Source organism: Magallana gigas, chromosome 3 (assembly GCF_963853765.1).
Source record: "Magallana gigas chromosome 3, xbMagGiga1.1, whole genome shotgun sequence".
Taxonomy (NCBI): domain Eukaryota; kingdom Metazoa; phylum Mollusca; class Bivalvia; order Ostreida; family Ostreidae; genus Magallana; species Magallana gigas.
Window position 1 is genome coordinate 23,859,265 of NC_088855.1, and position 18,664 is coordinate 23,877,928.

The 18,664-nt window shown below is 31.9% G+C and overlaps 1 protein-coding gene across 4 annotated transcripts; it reads right to left on the reverse strand.

Annotated features, from left to right (window-relative positions):
• Positions 1–1,066: 1,066 nt before the first annotated feature.
• LOC105318658 (uncharacterized) lies at positions 1,067–18,632 on the reverse strand. Of its 4 annotated transcripts, none has more exons than XM_066079020.1 (8): positions 18,486–18,625; positions 5,306–6,038; positions 4,786–4,918; positions 3,510–3,780; positions 2,948–3,149; positions 2,469–2,625; positions 2,131–2,184; positions 1,067–1,877 (listed from the first exon to the last, which is right to left on the reverse strand). In XM_066079020.1, exons 1-8 carry the CDS (start codon positions 18,513–18,515, stop codon positions 1,649–1,651), a joined length of 1,809 nt encoding a protein of 602 aa, XP_065935092.1. In that variant the 5' UTR covers positions 18,516–18,625; the 3' UTR covers positions 1,067–1,648. The 4 variants fall into 4 exon arrangements, with proteins under 4 accessions (XP_065935092.1, XP_065935093.1, XP_065935095.1 ...); XM_066079021.1 differs by having other exon boundaries at positions 1,068–1,877; positions 5,306–6,032; positions 18,486–18,632; XM_066079023.1 differs by lacking the exon at positions 18,486–18,625 and adding an exon at positions 13,895–13,961 and having other exon boundaries at positions 1,068–1,877.
• Between the last annotated feature and the right edge of the window lie 32 nt (positions 18,633–18,664).

An 18,664-nucleotide genomic window follows, 5' to 3' on the forward strand; every position in this document is an offset into this window, starting at 1 on the left:
TCAAATGAATGATCTTGCAGTAATTGGTATGATCTCAATATAGGGATATATTGTCTTGAATAAAATGTAATATTATTATTTTTATTTTATTTTTATTTTAACACAATAAGGGGATCAAATGAATGATCTTGCAGTAATTGGTATGATCTCAATATAGGGATAAATTGTCTTGAATAAAATGTAATATTATTATTTTTTAATTTTATTGTCCCATATCTGCTCTCTCAGATAAGAAAACCCATATTCAATTTTAAACATTTGAAATGTTATAAGTTTCAAACGATGATAATTAAGTCTAGAGTTTGCAATTGTCTTGGTCACGTTTTTCCCAATTATAATTCATTCACCTTTGTGAACGAGCCAGAGAGAGAGAGAGAGAGAGAGAGAGAGAGAGCGAGAGAAATTCATCCAAAATTCTCTGGCCTAAAACATCAAACACGTATTGTTTATGTACTGAAAAGTTCTTAAAATTATCAATATTTAAAAAAAAAATAATCCATTAGGAGAGGGGTAGGGGTATACATGTAGACATTGCCTCATTAAAATTTTGATAAAAATGATTCGCTTCTTAAATTTTTTTGTTAAAGTTTTCTTTTACTTTTTATCACTTCCCAAAAGTTTGGGTTTAGTTCGTTTCGTTCAAATTTCCTTTTTTATAATTGAATGTCAAATAAATGTCGTCCTCCAACATAAATTGGGACCAAGCACTGCTTCCTTTATTGCTACATGCCTTAATAATTGTAAGTTAACGGAAACAAATTGAGATTATTTTCTACAGAAGTTATCTCTCTTATCAGAGGGATATTCTACCTTAACGGCTTTTCCCACAAAAAAAGGCTAACAGAAGTTAAAAAAAACCATGACAGTTTTGTAATTTTAGTAGAAAATAACATTTTCGTAAAAAAAAATTCAGCATGAAAATTGAAGCTCATATTGCTTTATCTTGGATTGCCATCCATAAAAAGGCATTGCAGCAATAACTATTACACAGTTGATTCCAAACATTTTTTAAGAGGTATATATTGTAAGATAATTTAATTTGAATCAGAATTTTTACTCGAAGCTTGAAATGTAGGTTGCCAGTTTATAAAAATATCAATGTTGTAGAAAAATCATAGATCTATTACTTTATCAAGTTGCATGGGTAAATTATTTAGATCTACATCTATATGCTGAACTAAAACCAGGGTGGTTTTTAGATCGACTCATTCTACCGATTTACTCTCCGGATTTAAAATTCATGATATAGTTCTCCGTAAATGTACTGTACATTTATAGATTTTACAGCTGCTTTTAACAATATATGGAGATTGTGCCTTTGGCAAAAGCTTAATATACAAACAGGAAACTTAAGATTTTAGGTAGTTCTGATAGTTAATTTGTGGACCATCAAGCCTCCTCGAAATTAAACTTGTTTATCAATTCAATTCAATTTATTATCCTTGTGCTGTACAACTCATCGGAATACAAATTATAATACATATAAAATTATATACAAATGTGCAGCAAGTGAGTGGACATATTAAGACAATATAATCATGTACGTATCTTAGAATTTGAATGGACATAAATGTATGATAAGTAGCTTAAACTGTAGTATTATTACAATGCTGCGCTCTCATTTTGAAAGCGCTAGACAAATATTTTTCTAGATTATTGAAACATTTTGAATTCTTAGTTTCTTTTCAGAAGTAAACCCATGTTCGTCTTCCACAAAAATAGTTATATGTGTGGCCCCTTCAGGAATATTTCCTGTCCTTAGATAAAAGCTTCTCGGGTAATTGTTGTGTTCAAATTCCCAAAATTGAAACACTTCACCCTTTGGGTCAGATCGCAACTCAATCAAACAGAGTCCATTGCTGGATGTCACACTGTTCCTGCAAAATCACATCAAAAACCAAGGAACATCAGCTTCAGCTAACAGGAAATATTACAGGTACATGTAATGTACTTACTGTGAATATGTGCACACCTATACTTGTAAACTTTGCATTCTTATAAACTATAGAGTTTCATTATATTTTAAGCTATAGAGTGTTTGGAAGAAATTGCAATGAACATGCAACATTTTCTTTACGATAACGTATACGGTAGCTACAATGAACACATTATAATGATTTTTTAGCTTACCCTCTTATTTCTGGCCCTTTTCTCTGGTTTACTGGTTTCTGTTTGTTGAACCACCTAGATATAGGCACAGTATGTTAAAAATAAACAATATCATTGATAACATTGTGAAAGGATTTCCATGGTATGCAAGGAAAACATCAGTCAAATGAACTCAGTTGAATTAGAGAATAAAAGGTTCAGAGAAAACACAAATGCTTTATAAACTTAAATTAAAGAATATACTGTTTTAAGAATTATAAATTGTTACTTTTTTAACCAATACAGATGACAATAATCATTATTCTCAAATTAAAAATCATCTGATTTACAAGTCCGTCAATTCAGAGAGTAGATTTTACCTGTGATGAAATAGGAGAATGGCAGAGGACCTATACCAGTGGGCGCCGCCATCTGAGAGTAATTTCTGCTGGAATAGTAATTCTTGTTGAAAACTTGTTTTATTGGAGTGTGTATTAGATACATGTAAAGATGTCAAAGAACAGGAACTGCACTTATCTGAAAATAAAAAAAATAATTACGATTTTAAAAAAGAATGTCAGTTTGGTTAACTTCTGAAAGTAACAAGTACTGAAATTACAAATGCAGTTTACATTGTTGGTCAATATAAAAAAAAAAGGTGGCCCAAATTAAAACCATAATCAATGACGACTTCTATTGTTCTTTTTAACTGTTATACATAACTTCAATTTTTCTTTTTAACTGTTATACATGTGCTAAGTCCTCTGAACTTCAAATGGAAAAAGTTTAGAACATAAGAGGAAACTCTGATGATATGTGTAACTTTGAATATATTTAGCATAAAGAAAATAATGTTTACCTTTTCGACACTGTGTTTCAAGTATTCCACCATTATTTACAGGATGCATATCATTAACTACCTCAGATTTTATTTGGTCAGTAATTATTTGGTGTTGCCAGGTGCCATTGTAATTCTGCACACTGTATTTCAAACTGAAGGGCACTATTGGTTTAAATTTTGATTCCAAGTTTATAATTAATGGTTGTGCAGTATCATCCAGCTATAAAACAAAATCTGGTGGTACATAACTATCATCAAAAAATCTTTGTAATATCAGCTTGAATACCATTATTAATTATTTTTGAAAACCCACACAATTTTGTTAGTCTAATACTGTGGTTTCATCAATATTCGTTGAATGCTATTTTTCATGGATTTCGTTATAAAGTTGATCCACGAAATTAAGTCTTCATTGAAGTGCAATTTCTATTAAAACCTTGTATTGATAGGGTCATTGGCCACGAATTTACGAATCCTTGAAACTGTGATTTTCACTTTATTCACGAAAACTGATACCCTTGAATATTAATGAAACCACAATACACAACAATGATGTATGTCTACAGACCTAGTTACTTACTTTTTCACCTGGGTTGAAATAGGTTTTAAGATTTCCTATAAAGATTTGTGCTTCATTTTGGCTCAATCCACTGAGGTTGTTTTCCTCACACACACCTGAAAACTGTTTATTTTCATGTTCAGACAAGTGTCTCTGAACAGTAAAAAATCTATTGATGTCATCAAAACCTCGCGCCATGATTCCACTGGGGGTGTGAGCCAGGTCAAATGTATGTCCCAGCTCATGTAATGCTGCCCCTAATCCTGTTGCATAGTTAGCCCAATAATATTCCCTAAAGAAAAAGATGATTTCATTACAAGTAGTTGGTGAATTTATAATTTAATTTTAACAATATAGGGACATTTGCAATCAGTAGATGACCAAGCAAGAACATCAGGAAAAAATTAAAGAAACCAAATGTTAACATCACATGAACAATAAAACCACCATATCTCAGAAAAACGTGTCCCAATTTTATTTCCGGTGTCAGAATGGTACATGTATTAAATTTCACGATTTTGACAGAAAATCCCTCCTCATCACATATAACTGCATCAGGTACATATAACTTTTAAAGAACCAGTTTATACAGTAAAACATGCTTAACTAGTGTGAAATCTCATGCAGGGTTGAAAAAAAAATTAAGATCAAATTATGATTTTGATATCTGTTTATTTATAAAATGTTTTAAGATAAGGGGAATGAATTGCTAGCACTATAAGGGGACAATCTTTGTCACTGTGTTTTACTGTATATCAATCACCAGAATTAAGCCCACATTTAGGGACCATTTGATCTCAAAATTTTGTTTAAAGTCTTTTCAGTTTCAAAATTCATGAGTTACTGTTATGTGACCTAAAATAACCCATCTCAGAACCTAAATTCCTATGATGATGTTATGAATTTGAGAAATTTGGGTTAGGCTGCCATGGTCATAATTATGCATTGAGTTAACCTGCTAAATGCACAGTAGTTTAAAGAATGTATGCTTTTTTGCTATCTCCTCAATGCTCTCCCTATGAAATCACCATCATCCCACACCTAAGGCCATGAATTTCAATTTTTGTAGGAGGAATCCTTGATGATCATTATCAGTGCATGCCCCTGGTACTTATTTTCTCTGTTAGAATGTCAAGGAGTAAACAAGAATTTATGTTCGATCAATATTTACCTTAAATTTTAAGTCTGTTGATGTCATGATTTAATAGTACATGTGTATTAAAAAACTTAAAAATCATACGTAAACCAAATGATCCTTCAGCCCTGTTAACCCAAAAGGCAATTTAGCAATACTTACCTGTAAGCGCTGTCATCCATGAATTTTGCTCTGTCAATTTTACGATTATCTGTAAATCTTGAATAAATCTCTTCAACATCTTTAGCCCATGTATGTAAATTTCCTGTTCCAAACAAAGCCAAACCGCCACCACCTAAAATCAAGGTGCAGATACTGTCATAGATATCAAAGTTAACATTTACAATACAATGTACCATGTATTTAATAACTCTCTCTCTCTCTCTCTCTCCCCAAATCCATCCCCTTCTCTTTATACTGATGAGTGAAATGAGAATCATATTAGTTATTTCAGTAAAACTTTAAAGTTCAGACTGTTCTGTGTCTATTCCATGACTTTGGGCCAGAGGAGGAAGGGGGTGACTTCCCCTCATAAAATGGTCTTTATCAAATCTTAAACTATATACATGTATGTGATAATTTCAAATGGCATTACCTAAAGCAGCCTGGGAGAGGGGGAGGGATGACCTCACATCATTTTATTATCTTCAAATATATCATTCTCATTACAAAAAGGCATTACCTAAAGCAGTGTGTCCTTTTGTGTACTTAAGAACATCAGAGTGAGATCTTGGAGATTCTGTATTCTCTGGGAGATGATATCTAGTGAAAGACATGAAACTGAACCATTTACAATTATTCTTATTTGGGAAACTTGAAGTCATCAATTCATTTGCAAAATGTGTCCAGAGTTCCGGTCCTGACATTGAATGAGCTCTTTCCAAAGTTAACTGACTTCTGAAGATATGGCACAAAGGTTCATTATCTTGATCTGTTTCCAGCAGGAAAGTTTTATGACCAAACCCATGGTCTTTCATTTTTTCTGCAGTGAATGTTTGGAGAAGCATAGAAGCCAGTTTGATGCGGTCCAAGGCACTCTGCACTGAACAGTCTTCATAGTCTGGGCCTTGAAATGTTCCATCATGATCACAGCAAATAATATACACAGGACGGACAAAATAATCTAACTCAGGGAGGTACCTTATGACTGTCACTACTAAAACCTGAGCCTCGTGAATGAATTGTATCACATTTTCTCCAACTTTCAATTTCACCAAAACTTTGAATGCCCCATTGATGACTGGCCAAACTATTGGCCTGCTGTTGGAGAGTGAAGTATTAGACACTGTTATTGATCCATCAGATGAGGTACATCCTATGTCTCCAATAAAGAGAGGGAGATGAAGTGCCACTGACTGGCCATCTTGAGGATTAGATAATTTGATGACCATCTTGTCATAATTTACTGTCTGGCTCTAAAATAAAAACTATCACTATGTTATTTTTGAGATCATAAATATTAATGAATCATAAGTATTCACTGATTGTAACGAATAACAGTGAATTATAACACAACACAATCATGAACGATATGGTGAGGCAAATTTAACACTATTACACAAGTACATCAGCACACAGGAGTTGGCAATTTTATGAATTTGTTGCAAATAAATAAGAAACAGGCTAAAATCCTACCAGTGATCTTAGCAAGCGTAGCAGTGAAGATTGATTTGCAACCCAACTGACTGGAACAAATTTTCCTGTAATTTTACAGACAGTTTTTAATGCTTTCCAAACCCGATCAAATTGTTCTGGAAATCATAGAACGGGGTATCGTTTTAATATTTTTTGAGGTATTTCCTGATATCAGAAATGATTTTTTGATAAAAAAAAAAAAAACAAAAACAAAAACAATAATTCAATTCTTATAACAAAAAATATAACAGCAATTTTCTAATATTAACATTTGAATTTCTGATAGGCTACTACAGTGCTTGTCTTGCTTCCTAAAATTATTGTTTTTCCCCCTATATCCCCGAGTACCCAAACTCCGTCACCATAAGCAGAAAACATTCCGCGTTTCTTTGTAAATTATTTTTTGCGGTTTTTATCATTTGCAATCACTATATATAACCTGAAACGTTATAATTTATAAAATTATTAACAAAAAATATTTTTATTGTTATTCAAATAAGCCGTCTGAATATTACGTTTATCAAACGTGCTGTCATAACTGATGAACTTAACTCCGTCACCCACATGACCTTTGATACGCCAGGGAATGGAGACACATTAACAATTTAGTTTAAACTCAACTTGTATCTAGGCCAAGTTATAATAAGTAAAATTGATGTAGGCTATACAATTTAACGAGGCCGGTGTAACGAAGAATATTGACCCGGGTTGAAAATTGACCCGGGGGTCATTTTTCAACGTTGAATATTGATCCGGCGGGTCATTTTTCAACGTTGAAAATTGAGACCAAAATCGTGAAATTTATACCCGGGGTCATTTTTCAACGGTATGAGAAAGATTTTTCTAAACTCTGATGAGATCGACACGTTGAAAATTGATCCTGTTGAGAATTGACCCCAACCTCAGAGTTTTGATCTGAACTGGAACTTACTCTACACAGTTTAAATGTACAATCATGCACATATTTGAAAGTTTTAGTTTTAAAATGTTCATATTGTCCGATACATATGCGGACGGGCTAATTTCTTTTAGGTTGATAGGTCCAATTTATCATTTAATTTTGAGACTGAAAATATGATTCCATTTATTATTACTATACTATGTCAATAAAGCTAAGAAGATGACCGTTTGCTTCGGAATGGAACAGGCGAGTAGGGCTAGAATACTTTTTGACATAGTGACATGGTTTTCATTCCCTTATGTGACAGAATTTTAAGTTTCAACTTGTCATAATCTCTGATAAATATATCTAACAAATGTATTGCCCGTTATTGTCACTTTTAAGGCAATTCAACAGAGCCCTATTCGACAGGCACCTGGCGTTGTATTTTCTAATAATTGAAAATATAACCTCTATACTGTTTTATTGGGTAAAGGGTATATACATTTATATCAAGACAAAAGGATATAATGTCAGATACATATGCTTAATTTGAAGAAGTCAGCACCCCTGACAAAAAAATTAATAAATGGTTGTCATATTTTTATCTTTTTTATATATACTGAATTATACATATATATATACTTGACAATAATTTTTCATAAACTTAATTGTCGGATTAACTTTATTGAAGCACCATCCAATTTTCTGCATATGCAGAGTCATAGTTCTTTTTTAAAAATGCAATTTATTTCTATCATTTTGAGTTTTCAATTCCATCAAATTAGATACACAGGCAACTGACGTAATATATTTCCTCAAAATTAAAAACATATAGCATACAGCAAAAATGTTATCAATTTAAAAAAAAAAGTAGGTTTGCATCTAAATATACAGTCGGAGGATGGTTGATCTAGTTATATTAATGGTATACATGAAAAGGCATGCAAAAAGTTGAATATATTAAGATTACTCAAGCATACAATTGATAGATAAACACTTGTTAAAATTCGGCTTTTATCAGACCTAGACTGGAATATGGTGATGTTGTTTGGAGCAGCTGTATCAAGGAAAATCCGAATTGCTTAAACATGTACAAATTGAAGCAACCAGGACAGTGACAGGGATCAGAATTAATTCTTCTAAAATCATTTTATATAGTGAGCTTGATTTAGAAACCTAACAATCTCGAAGGGATTAACATAAACTAATTATATTCTCCAAGATTATAAATGGTTAAACACCACAAAATATGTTAGATTGAATTCAATCATATTTTCTAACTGAACATACATGTACTCTTAGGTCAAATGAGCTTTTTTTTTTATCTACCATAGCTTTGCTCCGTCTACATGTAAATTATGGAATAATCTTCATGCAGGAAAGAAAATTCCATCAACTTTATCTTTCTTTAAGTCAAAACTTAATTAAAAAACAAAATATACCTAAAGCTTACAAAAATTTCGTCAATTACGGAAGAAAGCTAGTAAAGCTTACTTTAAGGATTTTTTTAAACTGATGGGAGTCGATGTTTATAGTGTAGGTCTGAATCTGAAGGAAATGTGATTTTCCCCCCTGGACATCCAAGGAGACGAACTTTTTAAACAACTTATTGACATTAGTGCACCTTTTTATATGAACTATATACTTTATGGTAGTTCTGATTTTTCATATAGATAAAACTGTAAAATTGTTTCCCATGTTTATATTTATATTAGAGCTCCAAAGCGTTTTTGATTCTCTTAGGTTACACGATTTAAACCTATTTAAGAAATATAAATGTATATTTACTTAATATATAGCCCCCTTTTATTTACTGTTCTTTTCAAATGGGTTGGATCATGAAAATTTCATTCTTATGTTTATATCCCTGCAAGTATAAATGAAGGTGATAGGTTTGTTAATGTAGGTGCGAGTCAACATGTATACCAACAATAAGTCATACAATCATATATGATAAATATTCAGATAATTATTTAATATTCAAGTATCCCCTGTCTTATATGCACATACATGTTATATCAATAATATTCTGTAAACTTGTAATACTATATTCTTATGACTATAGATAATTTCTTCTTGACTTTGTATGTTTGAAAGGGTTTACATAGGCTAAGACTCTTATCCAATCCATTCAATAATTTGATCATTCCGTTCAATAAAACAAGTTTTAATTGATTTAATAATGTAGGTGGCTGTGATAGGAAGGTCAATCATCTACTCCAATGCTGCTGTATGATCTTCTTCTTCATATTTCTATTCAAAAAATGCAATTTACCTATTTATTGACGAAAACAATTACTGTTAGTATTTATGATAAATTTTTGTAATCAAAGCAATTTAGAAACTATTAAAGCAAAATTATTTTATTGTCATCCTGTACAAAAATTAGGTTGCTAACTTGCTACAGATTCCATGAAGGAGAATTGTTTATGCCTAACAAAAATCAGCGATTTGATGATATTTAGTTACCCTAGTAACCACGTAACAAATAACATTTTTAAAAAAATGGCTTTCAAGATAAAGTTACTACAGCATTGTTCATGAAAGAGAACATTTGAGCATATCATCATTTTGTACACTGTTATTGGCTGGATAGGTGTGAATACAAAATTCAGATAATAACAGTTTTAACAAACTGAGTGGGTGCGAGCACAAAAATCTCAATATGACATACCCTAAATTTTGTATTTGCACACACCCAGAAAATCTACAATGAACAATATCAAAGTTTCAATTTACTGGATGAACGTAAAACCAAAATTAAACAATATGATGTATTGTAATTTTTAAAATATTTACATTTGTACACTTCTCCAGCGAATTTAAAAATTGGAGTTTAACTGCATTGAATATTTTAACGTGTAATTATGTATATGTCAAGGGGTAGCTGATATATAATATTCTGGGCTACATTTGGGAACAATTAAGAACTCCAAGACCTTTTGCGGAAATGACGCTAAATATTTATTGTTGTATTTGTACTGTATATTGAATAAATGGTTTCCTCAAGTACAGCTAGGTGATCTATAATCATATAAAATTATAACATTACTAAAACACTCTCATTCTCTACATTCACTCATTAAATTTATTTTTAGTTAAATAATATTTGAATTACACATAGTTGATTAAAATAACCCATCAAGTATAACAGCAATATGAACTGAGATAATAGTCGGGTTGACAAGCTATGAAGCTTAATAATTCAACCGTCTGTCTTGGGTGGCGTCGTGACATTAAATCAAAGTTCGGGCTAAAAATTCGATAATGCAAACGGACATGCGCTCTCACTCACTTAAACCCGTAAAACCAGTCTTTCACTGATCCACCCGCCAAACGTAACCACGTGACCTATCGTACTACTATCATACTATGAATGATTGTATGAATGAATGAAGCGGTGTGAATGTAAACAAATGAACAATGGGAAATGAAAACATGAAATGTTGAAATAAGTGAACACAAATATGAATACTAATTAACTAAAACAATTAATCCTTTGACATATACAAATATTCTTAAAAAAACATATATTTTTTAAAGAAATATATAGATATCACACAAAACAGCAATTATACGCGAAAAGTTATTACATATTTAAAGTGATAATATGTAAATTGAAAAATATTCATTTATAAAGTCTCATTTGTAACCCCCCCCCCCCCCGTTGAAACATATAAATATAAAGAATAAATATGTATAAACTGATAATTTTTAATTAAATAAACTCAAGTTATAATATTGATTCGTTATTTTGTGCTTCTTTGCTGTTGAATTTTGAACCGGTTTCATGATCAAAATTCCACGATGGGGGTCAATTTTCAACGGATTAGGGTCTTTATTCAACACCTTTCGTCTCATTATTCAACGTTGAAAAATGACCCCCGGGTCAATTTTCAACCCGGGTCAAAATTCTTCGTTACACCGGGTCTAATTTTTTCTGCCCTAGATTTTTAAATGAAATTTTTGACAAGAATTTCTACTGATATAATTATTATTTTAAGATAAAAAAATAAGACATTTACCACACCGTTTGTTTAAGGGGCCATCTCAAAGTTTGTTAATTTTTAACATAGGACCCTATGGGATTTTGCTTGAAATGTACCAATTTTGCACATTTTTTAAACTTCTGCCCTAGGGATTTCTTTTTCTGTTCTACATATCAAAGTTATTGCTAAAAGGCATCAAATGGTCAAATAAAAAAAAACCTTTTACCTCCTGGTTTGTTCCAGGGGTCTTATCAAAGTTATTTTTTGTATACCCAATTTCCCAGTTTGTCAGATAATGACTATTTTTTATTCGACAAAGACGGAAATGGTGATCTTTATTGTATTATTAAAACATTCAGACATATTTAGGTAGTAAATAAATATTTAACATCACATATTTAGGGTCATTAAATATAAAATACATGGTTAATGTCTTGAAATAAATGAATTAAGCGATATTTAGGCGGGTTAAGAAAACGTGACAGAGGGCTAGGCTTGCTGAACCCTCTTCACGTTTTCGACCCGAGCCTAAATATAGCTTATACTTCGAGACATTTATGTTTATTCCACAATATAATATCAATTTTACGCATCAAACGAGCTATTTTCAACAAATTTCGCTGAATATCTGCAGTTGAAACTATCACGCTATGGCGTCAACAAAGCAAAAAAGATGACGTCACAATAGAAATGAAACGCTGCGCGAAAGCGTGCGTACTCGTTCTGTACTCGGCCTCGTTATTGAACTCTAGTCTCGTTCAACCAGACTCTCGGCTCTCCGACTACCACGAGAGACTCTCTGCTGGTCGGAGACTTACGGAGACAGCCGAGCGTCTGGTTGAACGAGACGATATCGAACTCTGGCGTAGGAATACATACGACTACCAAAAATATCTAAATTGTTCGTACTATTTAATATCTGACTATTTTCAAGGTATTTATAAATAAATTCGTTTCCTTGAAAAACAATGTTTCAGCATACATAACACCGAGTTTATCTATTAGTCTGTCCCAAGTTATTGCTTCCATCAATTTCTGACGATTTTTAATAAAAATACACATACCTGTGAAAGAAATACAATTGAAATCGATGAAAGGGAATATATCCAAGGTATCTTCATTGAACAATTATCCCTTTTCACTCATAAAATTTCACAGGAACGAAAACAATTTTCTTACGGAGATTTATAATGCGAAATATTTACATCTTTTCTCCATTCGGAATACACTCGGAATACACCGCGCAATTTTTTAACATTATCATCCGGGCTTATTAATGGCTGATGCAATGCAAAATCTCCGTAGACTTTCAATTTTTGGATGTGTATTGAAACCTGAAGCGGTAGAGGGGGCTTTTCAAAACAGATAATCTGGACATTTTTCATATTAGTGGATGAACGTAGTTTGAGCACAAAGGTATTTACTATTATTGAAATATCAAGCAAAAAGTGGTGGAAGCAAATGCTCGGGACAGAGTATAGTTTCAAGGTCTAAGTTTTGTCAGCGGTGATGCTTTGTGCTGAGGTCCAAACACTATTTCACTTTCGCGGGTAGGTTAAGGCAACTCATAGTTTAAAGACCGTCAAAATTATGATCAATTTAAATAATGTTTATTTTTATGAAAACAGCGCTGGATATTAATACCAAGTGAAAGAGTTCACCAAGATATCATTTTTCTACTTCGGAATCGACTCAATCTTTGAAGCTGCCGTGCCATGGTATCACGTGACAGTTAAAAATAGATCACTTTTTTACCTTAACAGAAAATCAAAAAGTGTAACACTACCCCGAAGTTCATTTGTATGTTTTCTACAATAATTCGATTGGAAATTAGTTCATGTTTATTAGTATTACTGCTAGAATCCTATTGTACATCGCATAAAATAAATATTGTAAATATTTATCGGAAACCCTCTCAACTTCTAAAATTTCATTGAAAATACTACGTATTTTTCGTTTAAAACAACAAAGCACAGGATTCTAGCAGCACTTTTCATGTAGTTTAGGTCATATACCGTTGATATTTACCAAAATCATCTTTCCTAATATCCAGGGTAGTGTTACACTTTTGCCATTTTTTGTACACACTGACAGAGGAAAGGCTGGTCAAGCCATATAAATGTCGATCTGCTTACCTTATAACACTCGCTGATTAAACAAAATATCCATGCCTGTATTATCCTGATTATATTCGAACTGACACTCATCTAAATCTTAGGTATCTGTATTAAATAAGTCTTATTTCGGCATTGTTTACACTGCATTCCGATAATTTGTCTCCCGACATGATCTTCTCTTTTAAACATGCTTGTGACGTCATCAATGATAATTATACGTAATAGAGAGAAATCGAAGATATATTCAGTAAGAAGAGTTTCTAGTGATATTTTATGTCTGTAATTTTTATAATATAAACCAGAGATAAAGTTAAAATCGACATGTTTCTGAGTAAAATATGACATCATGCTGCTTATTGTGACGTCATATCGATCAGAGGAATTTGATCGCTGTTAGTTGCCTTATCATACCCGCGTTCAGTTTGCCAGAGTAACTGCATAGGAGAGTTGATTAAAATCAACTCCCAAAAATGGGTCCTTGTAACAACAATCACAATGACCTTTTCAGAATGTATGGATGTCGTTTGATTTCTGTCCTAACATATTTCAAATATATCATTTCAATAATGAATATGTTAATGATTACATGTATATTATTTATTTATTACATTTTTAATAAATGTAACATATTCTAAATAGCGACATACCGTATATAGCTGTAACCCTGTATATTTACATTGCCCAGTGTCTTTGCCTGCGATAACACTACGTATCGATTTTGCACTATATAACCCATAAAGCCAAATTGAGGCTCCAGCGGGGTTTACTTATTTATATTTAAATATTTAATCGTACGATGGTTTAAAATTATATAAATATAAGTAATAAGGAATCATTTTTTAAATATTATGAGGTGATATTTCGGTCGGGGCTTGATCAAATCTATCATAAAGCCCTTCGGGCTTTATTGGATTTGATCACGCCCCGACCAAAATTATCACCTCATAATACTCAAAGAATGATTCCTTATTCCTTATATGGCAAAAATTACGGCATGAGCGATTTGACGTTATCATCAAGTGTAGTGCATAAACGCTATTGCCAGTGGCGTAGCGCCCTTTACGCAAAAACGCAAATGAATACACAAAATTTTGCAAAGCATAGGTCTTATGATTTGAGTTTCCTATTGTTTGCACGTAAACAGATCGTATTGAGACTCCACTGAGTTATAATCTGCATATTTAGCATTCAGTTCTCGTCGTAAACCATGCAATGAGTACGATTCCGGAAAATACCGTCATTCCATAATTTACATTAATTCATACTTTTTATGCATCCGGTTTTGAGTTTACTACGTAAGTATCTATATATAAAAAGTATGTCTGTACAAAGCAATTTAAAATCGTTTTTAAAAGCACAACAGTTACACAATGAAGGCAAAGACGATCACGAGTCTTTCATGTTATTGGCTTAAAGAATGATCTACAATAAACTTATTAAAATGAGATAAACAACTTTTAACTCATTTCAAGTTTAAATATTCATACTAAAATCTGAAAACACATCAAGTTTTGAGTGTATGTCCGTAATTGTATTCTGTCAGTCTATACTTACATGTAATTTAAAGTCGGCGGTCGGGTGATTAAAATTTTGACAAAGTCACAATTACATTATGATAAACTTGATCAAAAATTTGTCATTTAGGTAAGTATGTTACGGTTTGAATAATAGATCTGTTTCAAAACGCCTATTATCTTTAGTCATATGCAGTTGGTTTCCGCTGGGGTATCAGTGTTTCATATATAATTACACATTCTTTTAAAATTCAACATTTCACTTACACATACAGTAGGCTATGTAAAATTGTAACATTTTGAGACAATACCTCATCATCAAAAGCCTGTAAATCTAAAAGCTAAAACCAAAAATCCAAGAGCATCGGGGGTCTTGAAATTTTAAAGAAAATATTCGAAGAGTACCAGGTAAATAATGTTTGTCTCGGAATTTAGCAACTTTTGTTCATATTTATTGGAATCATAATACTTAAAAAATGTCATATTTTTAAGGCTGTTTTGTCATTCAAATAACATAAAATCCCTGGACCCGCTGGGACCCGCCCAGACCCCCTACCTTTTTTTTGAATACAGTTAATTAAAAGGTAGCTACGCCACTGATTGCGGACTGAAAAAATGTATTAATAACCTTAATGAAAAATAAATTGCATGTGAAATGTTTCATCTTGACCTATCTTAAAATGACTGTCCACCGTAAATCATCGAATGGGCCCGCATGTCAGAAATATCGTTATTTTAGTGCACCCGGGAAAAAGTGTTAGCTGATTTCACGCAATTATTGTTGCATAAAATGAACAAGGTGTAATTTTGTTTTATATGTTTAAACACATTCTTAAATTTACCGTTGTAAATTGTTGACATTTGATTGAAGATATCTGACATGCAAAAAATGACGTCATAATTGCACTTGATTTGAAACGGCGAGGAGTTTCCCGAAAGTGACGGAGTTAGGGGGCTATGTAGAATATATGAAAATTGATTATTTTTAAAGTGCTCTTGATAATTCTGGTCATATTCATTGAAATCACTAACTGTACGCCTGACAGGTATCGTGCCTCGCCATAATTTTCCTTGGGTCTTGCTTGCCAAAATGAAATAAGATTTACCATATTTTAGTTTTATCTTTAAAATTTCATTCATATGCGGATTCGAAACAAAGTGACGGGACGATACAGGTGACGAGCCTGAGGAATCTGTTTGAAGTGGACATGATGTTACAGAAAGGTTTCTACATGAATGATACCATGAAATGATTTTCTGATATTAAAAAAAAGTCATTTTTATATTAAAAAGTTATTTTTTTTAATATCAATAGCTTTTTTATATATATATATATATCTATAATTCGAATTATTGACATAAGAAATTCATTTTTTTATATCAGAATATAACTAAAGAAATATTTAAAACAGCGCCTCATTTAGATTGGCAAAGAATAGCTCCTTCAATACAGAAGAGGGTCATACAGCGGTCACCGTGGTTTTCGACTGACAGCATTGACAAAGCTGTATAGACGACAGAATTTAAATGTCCTTTATAACCTTTCCTCTATATACATGTATATGTTTAGATAAATCATTACTGATCATGAACTCTTTAAAGGTCAAATCAGAGTGCGATGGTATTAGAATTCTCGTCAATGGGAATTTCTCCTTTCCCCCATGATTCATATGTTGTTTATTAGAAGATGATTCGCATTTGAAATTACTTAAGTAGGTCATCTTGATCTATACATTCGTTAATTTTTTGAAAAAAAATACATGGATTAACATAGAATTTTCGTAATTTCGACAGCGCAAACACCCGAACCTATTAAAACAAAAATCAATATATTCCTTTCATAGTTCTTTTATTCTGGATTTGACCATTGCAGACCTTGCTAAAACATAATTATATTAATGCTTATTGCCTTTGAAGAAAAAAAATATTTTCGTCATGCCATCTTGTTAATTTATTGTCTATACTGATTTTTTAAAAAGCAGATCCATTTAATAAGACGTACGTACCCTTTGAATTTAAAGTTTGGGATGAATTTAGAATCCATTCCATGGATGTAAATTGCAGTAAGTGTACATTTGATGAAAATAGTTATCAATTACATGAATTCAATCAAATGCAAATTCGTACAAACATATAACATACGGTTTTTTTTAAATTTCAGAAAGGATTTTTACTTGTGGAAATAAAGAATTTGGAATTCTTTTGTCAACAAAGCCAAATTAATACTGAATAAAATGCAGACAATTTCAACGCTTCTGATATTGCGTAAAATATCGTTAAAAATTAAATACTAGCTTCGCATTGTTAATACTATTTAGTAACAGGATAATGCCTCGATCGGTGAACGAAGAAAGAGACAGGAGTTATCTTACAGATATTATTCAGCTGGATGAACCCTTCTATCAAGCAACACATAAACCAGTCAACGGACTTCAATTATATCAATCACTTCTCAACTGCATAAACATAAGCGATGAGCAAACACTAATCTCTTAAACTATTTTTATGGACTCAAGACTGAATTAATGATATTTATTCTATATAATGACGCGTTTAAAAAAAAGATTTGGTAAAATAAATGACATGGCGATTGATTAATTTTCAGGCTATAAGCTATAAAAAAACCCCATTCATATATCCGACACTAAACATCCGTTCAAACGATGTAAATTAATAATGAAATCGATTTTTTAAGTGCGGTATACATTACCTATCATTTGAAAAAAAAAAAACCAAACAAATATGTATATTTATACTGTTGCATTAAAAAACATAAGTTGATTCGTAAAATCATGAGCATTCTTATTCCAGTAGTTCTTGTTCTAAGACTACGTGTATATATGAATCGTTGAAATACACACCATGAGTCAAGTTTAAGCGGCATATTTAAATGTCCTTCAACATTCCTTTATATATATGTTTAGATAGATCGGTATTGATCTAGGTCAAATAAGAGTACGAAGGGATTACATGTACAATAATCGTCAATTGGAATCTCTACTTTTCCCCATGATTCATGTGTTGTTCATAAGTAAACGTTACCTACGGGAAAATTAAAATGACCGAAGATCGTCATTTTGATCTACATGTACTACATGTATTGAAGAAAAACACTTTTGAAAGTTATATTAACGTTTTATTTAACTGTGACAACATCAGCACCTCAAATTGATAAATGTGAATTTAATTCCTTTATTATTGTTTTACACTGGATTTGACAGCTTGCAGAAAATAAGCCTTTGAAATAAACGAAGGCAACATTTTATTGTTCCTACTAAAAATTGTTTCTGTTCTTTTCATATTAAATATGATATTAATTGAGTGAAAATACGTACGCTTATCATTAAATCGATGTTAAGTGCTGATTGCATAACTATTTTACTCCAGTGCATTGATAAATCATTATTTTTAACATTGCGCTCGTGATTTTTGATTTCGTACATGGGGTGGATGTAATTGGCCTTTTTTCATATTACTGATTTTTTAGAACTAATTTTTACATGCATATTTATCTTTATTTACATCAATACATATATATGCATATTCAGATTGACACTTTTTTGTCTTTGCATATATGCACAATATCTTAAATGATTATAATAAAAGAAATATTTTGTTATAAATCTACTTTATTCCTGCAACCCACCCATCTTGCAGATTATCAAAGTATGCATACGTTAATGACTTGATCGATATCAGGGATTTCAATGACTAATCTACTTACAAACAAACAGAAGTGAAATAATCTGGACATGGACCATGTCAGTGATCAAATGAAGGTCAACTATGCGTTGTGGAACAGGTCTTATACAGTTTGACAATCAAACTCTAATATAGGGGAAAACCTACCTCATACAGAGTATGACTGATATTGGAAACTTCTCTGAGGTCATTAGATCCATA

What these genes read in the sequence shown, in the direction of transcription:
- LOC105318658 (XM_066079020.1), bottom strand. Translation starts at nt 18,515, where the DNA reads ATGTCCAGATTATTTCACTTCTGTTTGTTT. An exon ending in ATGGATGACAGCGCTTACAG is followed by an intron (nt 3,781 to 4,785) that starts GTAAGTATTGCT and finishes CTTTTTCTTTAG; the next exon opens with GGAATATTATTGGGCTAACT. An exon ending in ATTTCAACCCAGGTGAAAAA is followed by an intron (nt 3,150 to 3,509) that starts GTAAGTAACTAG and finishes TTTGTTTTATAG; the next exon opens with CTGGATGATACTGCACAACC.